Source organism: Ciona robusta, chromosome 8 (genome assembly GCF_009617815.1).
Source record: "Ciona robusta chromosome 8, ASM961781v2".
In the NCBI taxonomy this organism is placed as follows: Eukaryota; Metazoa; Chordata; class Ascidiacea; order Phlebobranchia; family Cionidae; genus Ciona; species Ciona robusta.
Window position 1 is genome coordinate 5,937,218 of NC_143242.1, and position 7,292 is coordinate 5,944,509.

The following is a 7,292-nucleotide window of genomic DNA, read 5'->3' on the forward strand; positions in this document are numbered from 1 at the left end:
TATCTAACTTTTAACTCTGTAAGAAGCAAATACACAAAATATTATATAATGTGGACATAGATGGCATAAAAATAAAACTTTTAAAATTTACAAAAATGAATAAAAAACGTGCTAAAGACTGAAATAGAATCATAGAATTTTGCCAACTGGTGTTACTTGTAAGCAATAACAATGTATAGCACAACCCAGAATACACTGTACATAGCCTATACCAAAAACTTGCAAAAGCAGAATCACAGTTAATGCTAAAATTGAAGCACCAAAACATTGTACAAGCCAGACATTCTAAATATAAAACTATAAAATACTCATTTACAGAAAAAAAATCACATTCGTCATTTACTAAAGGGAAAAAAATATATAGACAATGAAACCAATGTAAAACAAGACGGAACAGGAGCATTGAAACACTACTCTCTAATCTGTACAATGGTACCACAAGACAACTATTAAAAATAGTTAAGTGCAAGTCATCAAAAAGTCTCTCGCAAATTCGTAAAAGTATCAGTAAATGTTAACAACCATTAATTGTATCATTTGTATGCATGGTTGCAAATTGCTGGTTCAGTGTACAAGATTTTTTTATTGGATAACACAGATGCTGCTTTTGGTTTTAGTTGATCTAGTTTTAACTGATGGTGAACTTGCTTTACTTGCTTGGACTTCCGCTTTCATTACACGCTGTGTAAAAACATGTTTAAATATTGTGTACCATAAATATAATTCGGAAAATATTCCTTGTTTACTATCAAATAGGGCGAAAAAGGAGACTGAAAATAGGTTCCATCTTACTGCAATAATAAGCCTTCTTAATCTATTCTTAAAATACTTCAACAAATACAGTCTTACACTTAAAGTTAATACAATTCATTGTCGCAACCCCTGGAAATTTTATAAATATACCACTGTCTACCCTACTATATGGTAGTTCAACTCACATGAGCCCCATCAACTTCTGCTTTCGATAATTTTATCTTTAAAATATCAGCAGCAAGTTTCTTGAAACATAATTCCACCTGAAACAAGCTATATTTGTCAATACTGTTTGTATTGGGCCAGGGGATTATAATATTATGAAGGAACGCCCAGGATACATCCCAATTTATTTTTCATTAAATTATATTATTGATTTTTTTATCAATTTAATAAGTTGCTGTTCAAAACTATAAACAGGGATGCTAATAACAAATGTGTTTACTATTTAGTGTTACTGTTATCCATTTTAAAAATTTTAAATGAGAATTATATACAAACACATGAAAACATGTATGTTACAATAATGTGGAAAAACATATGTCAATTATCTTGACATAACACCCAACTTACCGAATCCCCAGTTTTTGCTGATATGAAATGACTTGACATATTATTTTCAGCTGCATAACTTTCATGTTTCTTTCTGTTCACTGCACGTTGATGCTCCAAATCAACTGTTGTAAAACAAAGGTGTTCAAAAGTCACTGTGCACTTATTTATTTACACACATGTTTCAGTATAGAATCAGAAGGTAATTATAAATGATGTTAAAAATGTCTGTTGGCATTAATACTCGCCCTCGGCCTTATTTTTTTATTTCTAAACACCTTAATCAGAAATATAAAAAACTTATAGGAACAGTGTACAGTGACTTTCCATACACCCTGTATAAGGTTAACCTAATTATAAAATAAACATCCAAATAACTCAAATCAAAACCAGATGTTTCTTACTCATGTAACAGACACATTTAAAACATCCTAATAACAATATTTATTTATTGCTAGCAGTTTTACTTTTACATGTTAACGGAACTCACATTCTCAAACTCTGTGGTGACTTTTGAGGTTATACTGGAGGTGCCAATTTAAACATTACATTATGCTTGGTAGCGAATTCAATTTGACAATGAAATGCAGTGCCAAAGTATGGGTATTGAGCGAAAATCTCATGTGCCATAACGAGCCATACTATAGAACCTCACCCCCACAGAATAAAATATAGGGTAGCAACAGCAGCAGAATATTCGTTAATTTTCCTGATTTTACCTTTATTTCCAACCAATGTAAAATAAGGTTTGTTCGACAGGTCACATGACTGAACAGCTGACATCCATTCTTCGATGTTTTGGAAACTCTGAAGATTTGTGATGTCATAAAGTAAAACAAACCCCTGTAAAACAAAGAAAACAATACATTATAACATAAATTATAAAGCTGAAATTTTTTAAGTTAACTTTAAGTTGAAATTATTTAAGTTAATTTTTGGGTAACTTTAATTTGCTCAGAATAGGTTTAAAGGGAGAGTTCAAAACCAATAAAATACAATAAATAACACATTCCAATATTTTCAAATGTGACCATTATTTGCATTCACAATAAATCTTAAGATTCTTAACCCCAACACATAACAATATATACATATATACTATTTATAAATAATACACACATACTCCCAACTTACATTTGCTCCATAAATATATTTATCGAACATGGAACCACCAAGGTTCTGACCACCCACGTCACAAACTTGTAATGTAACGTTGTGGTTGCCTATAATAAAATAATAATTTTTGATTATTACATATATATATATACCAGCAAAACTCTTTATAACCTGAAACATTCGTACATGACATAGGCATAGCTACAATAACAGAAACTGATGTGCCATGCATATGTAGCCTATTATATATAAATTATAAAATCATTTTAGCTGAAATAAATGCTTTACATAACTATAGTTTTATAATCAAAGGAATACTTTTTATTTATCTTCGATTACCAAAACATTATACAAAAAAAACGTACCAAGAATAAAATAAGTAATAGAGCAATCGAATGGTTAAAGTCATAAAGAGCATGGCTTTTAAAAAGTCATTCTATTCCTTTGTAGTCAAGTGTTAAACTGATATCAGTATACAACTCTGCAACCACATATACCTGGTAAAACGATCCTTTTAAGGTAAAAATCAACACCCAGAGTTTGGTCGTAGGATTTAACGAATTGATCTTGTGTGTATCTTGTGATGGTTGATGTCTGAAATTAAAACACATTGCATGAAAATATCAATTGTAAACAAAAAAAAATGATATCAATGGTAAAATGTGCTGCAATATGACAATATGTGTTAAGATTCAGTTTCAAAAGGTGGAGCCAACTACATATATTACTAGTTCTTCGCTGAAAATCGAATGAGTATTTCGATGCCCTTGACCAAGAGTAAAAAGTTTGGTAGATAACATGAATTCTGTCGGAAAAAATGCCTAAATTTAAACTTGCATTGTTTTAAAACTGTAACGGTGAGATCGTACATGGTGGCACAACATGGATATTTATATTTTAAAATCAAAACCTAATCATTGCCTCGTAGTCATATTTATCAGGGGTAATCCTTTAGCTGGTGGCCACCTGAAATTTTGGTTTCAAAATGTTCCTTAGGTCTCACTGATACTCATTGTATAATTTTTTTTTGAAAAAACTCGGGCTTTCGTGTCGAAAATTAACTTTGAAAGTGCGCGAAATCGTGCTGCATCACCGTATTTTCCACATCAGCCGTTATGAATTAAACCAAGGTTGGATTATTACGTCATAGAATGCGTATTGTTACGTTTGATTCCTACGTTTAAACAGTGGGGAAAAACAAGGCTATACCGTCTTATAACGTATGTAATATACCACTATTGTGACGTAACAGACCGCGATTGTGACGTAATAAATCGTTAACCTTACGCAAATCAGACGAATTACGGTGACACAGCATGTTTTTGCGCATTTTTAAAGTTAATTTTCGACACGAACGCCCGACTTTTTTGAAAAAAAAATTAGACAGCAGGTATCAGTGAGGGCTATAGAACATTTTGAAACCAAAATTTCAGGTGGCCACCAGCTAAAGGATTACCAATCCGCACTTGATATTAAAATATAAATTCACAAAGTTAAAACACAATACAGCACCTTCCCACTTCCTCCATCACCAAGAACAACAATTTTTAATCGAGTGTCTGGAACTTCTTCATCTTCCGAGTCGGACATCACTACCAACCTCAATGACACAACAATGGCAGATTGCAGATGTGTAATAAAATATGGGTATACCCTAAAATTTTAAATGAAAATGTTGATTTCCTGTTGTATATACATAGTCTAAAGTCAATATGTGGAACAGTGTATAAGATATTAAAGATAATAGGTGACAGAATGACAGGCAACAAAATATATATCATCTTAGGCTAAAGCTATCACTCTCAAGGCACTTCACTATACTACATATATACTTATTTACATGCATCGTATGATTATACCTTTTAGCTAATTATTAATTGGATTTTTTACTTCGAAAAAAAAAAACTAAAAACAAAACAAACCAACAGGTTAATGCTTTAACGCTCAGGCTGGAAGCTTTCCGAAAATCCCCTTAGTATGACGTAGTTAGATATTTCTATGAGGTCGTCGAGCGTGTCGATGTTATTGCGCAATTTTATTTAACTGTTTAGTGTTATTTAAAAGTTTGAGGTAGGCCTGGAGCATATTTGTTGTTTCGTGTTATTTTAAAGTTTGAGGTAGGCCTGGAGCATATTTGTTGTTTCGTGTTATTTAAAAGTTTGAGGTAGGCCTGGAGCATATTTGTTGTTTCGTGTTATTTTAAAGTTGGAAGTAGGCCTGGAGCATATCTGTTGTTTAGTGTTATTTTAAAGTTGGAAGTAGGCCTGGAGCATATTTGTTGTTTAGTGTTATTTTAAAGTTTGAGGTAGGTCTGGAGCATATTTGTTGTTTCGTGTTATTTTAAAGTTGGAAGTAGGCCTGGAGCATATCTGTTGTTTAGTGTTATTTTAAAGTTGGAAGTAGGCCTGGAGCATATTTGTTGTTTAGTGTTATTTAAAAGTTGGAAGTAGGCCTGGAGCATATTTGTTGTTTCGTGTTATTTTAAAGTTGGAAGTAGGCCTGGAGCATATTTGGTGTTTAGTGGTATTTTAAAGTTGGAAGTAGGCCTGGAGCATACGGTCCCTTTAATTAGTGCATGTCCGCTAAGTCCGCTAAGTCCGCTAAGTCCACTAAGTCCACTAAGTCCGCTAAGTCCGCTAAGTCCGCTAAGTCCGCTAAGTCCGCTAAGTCCGCTAAGTCCACTAAGTCCACTAAGTCCACTTTTTATTTCTGTGATATAAACCCCGGTCCGTATATAAACATGATTTCATATCGCTCATAGAAATCGTATAACGCACATCAAATGCAGAGCCATAGAAATACCGAGTAGTCCAACCCATTGTTACGCGGTCCCTTTAATTTGTCCGCTAAGTCCGCTAAGTCCGCTAAGTCCGCTAAGTCCGCTAAGTCCACTAAGTCCACTAAGTCCACTAAGTCCACTAAGTCCGCTAAGTCCGCTAAGTCCGCTAAGTCCGCTAAGTCCGCTAAGTCCACTAAGTCCACTAAGTCCACTAAGTCCACTAAGTCCACTAAGTCCGCTTAGTCCACTTTTTATTTCTGTGATATAAACCCCGGTCCGTATATAAACATGAGTTATTTCATGTCGCTCATAGAAATCGTATAACGCACATCAAATGGGGCTAACTTGATCATAGACATAATATAAACTGCAGACTGACATTATCCTTACCGTTTTTCTAAATGTTACTTAAATGTGCCCTTTTGTACTTCCGTTTTAACCGTGAGCGTGTTTTAACGACTGTCGTTTTACCGTTAATTCTCATTGTTTTGCCTTTGTAAACTTTTCTGAATTTTGTTAGTGTGACCAAGGAGACAAAATAAAATCATTTTGACTTGGATAACACATAATTCATATATCACGACCAAGCGAGCTTACTACTGGACATCTTAGACGTGAATATTACAGACGTGGAAATAGCGGACATAGTCAATATTGCAGACGTGGACCTAGCGGACTTAGCGGACTAAGCGGACTTAGCGGACTTAGCGGACTTAGCGGACTTAGCGGACTTAGCGGACTTAGTGGACTTAGTGGACTTAGTGGACTTAGTGGACTTAGCGGACTTAGCGGACTTAGCGGACTTAGCGGACTTAGCGGACATGCACTATTTAAAGGGACCCTGGAGCATATTTGTTGTTTCGTGTTATTTAAAAGTTTGAGGTAGGCCTGGAGCATATTTGTTGTTTCGTGTTATTAAATTGTTTAGTGTTATTTTAAAGTTGGAGGTAGGCCTGGAGCATATTTGTTGTTTCGTGTTATTAAATTGTTTAGTGTTATTTTAAAGTTGGAGGTAGGCCTGGAGCATATTTGTTGTTTCGTGTTATTTAAAAGTTTGAGGTAGGCCTGGAGCATATTTGTTGTTTCGTGTTATTTTAAAGTTGGAAGTAGGCCTGGAGCATATTTGTGGTTTCATGTTATTTTAAAGTTGGAAGTAGGCCTGGAGCATATTTGTTGTTTCGTGTTATTAAATTGTTTAGTGTTATTTTAAAGTTGGAGGTAGGCCTGGAGCATATTTGTTGTTTAGTGTTATTTTAAAGTTGGAAGTAGGCCTGGAGCATATTTGTTGTTTCGTGTTATTAAATTGTTTAGTGTTATTTCAAAGTTGGAAGTAGGCCTGGAGCATATTTGTTGTTTCGTGTTATTTTAAAGTTTGAGGTAGGCCTGGAGCATATTTGTTGTTTCGTGTTATTAAATTCTTTAGTGTTATTTTAAAGTTGGAGGTAGGCCTGGAGCATATTTGTTGTTTCGTGTTATTTTAAAGTTTGAGGTAGGCCTGGAGCATATTTGTTGTTTCGTGTTATTAAATTCTTTAGTGTTATTTTAAAGTTGGAGGTAGGCCTGGAGCATATTTGTTGTTTCGTGTTATTTTAAAGTTTGAGGTAGGCCTGGAGCATATTTGTTGTTTCGTGTTATTTAAAAGTTTGAGGTAGGCCTGGAGCATATTTGTTGTTTCGTGTTATTTTAAAGTTGGAAGTAGGCCTGGAGCATATTTGTTGTTTCGTGTTATTTTAAAGTTGGAAGTAGGCCTGGAGCATATTTGTTGTTTCGTGTTATTAAATTGTTTAGTGTTATTTTAAAGTTGGAGGTAGGCCTGGAGCATATTTGTTGTTTCGTGTTATTTTAAAGTTTGAGGTAGGCCTGGAGCATATTTGTTGTTTCGTGTTATTAAATTCTTTAGTGTTATTTTAAAGTTGGAGGTAGGCCTGGAGCATATTTGTTGTTTCGTGTTATTTTAAAGTTGGAAGTAGGCCTGGAGCATATTTGTTGTTTAGTGTTATTTTAAAGTTTGAGGTAGGTCTGGAGCATATTTGTTGTTTCGTGTTATTTTAAAGTTGGAAGTAGGCCTGGAGCATATCTGTTGTTTAGTGTT

General features: G+C 34.2%; 1 protein-coding gene across 1 annotated transcript; it reads right to left on the reverse strand.

Annotated features, from left to right (window-relative positions):
* Positions 1-15: 15 nt before the first annotated feature.
* On the reverse strand, positions 16-4,136 carry LOC149732749 (ras-related protein Rab-28-like). Its single transcript, XM_089882642.1, has 7 exons — positions 3,934-4,136; positions 2,919-3,015; positions 2,440-2,528; positions 2,025-2,148; positions 1,327-1,430; positions 939-1,016; positions 16-681 (listed from the first exon to the last, which is right to left on the reverse strand). The coding sequence occupies exons 1-7, from the start codon at positions 4,009-4,011 to the stop codon at positions 583-585; spliced, it is 669 nt and encodes a 222-aa protein (XP_089738768.1). The 5' UTR covers positions 4,012-4,136; the 3' UTR covers positions 16-582.
* Positions 4,137-7,292: the final 3,156 nt, after the last annotated feature.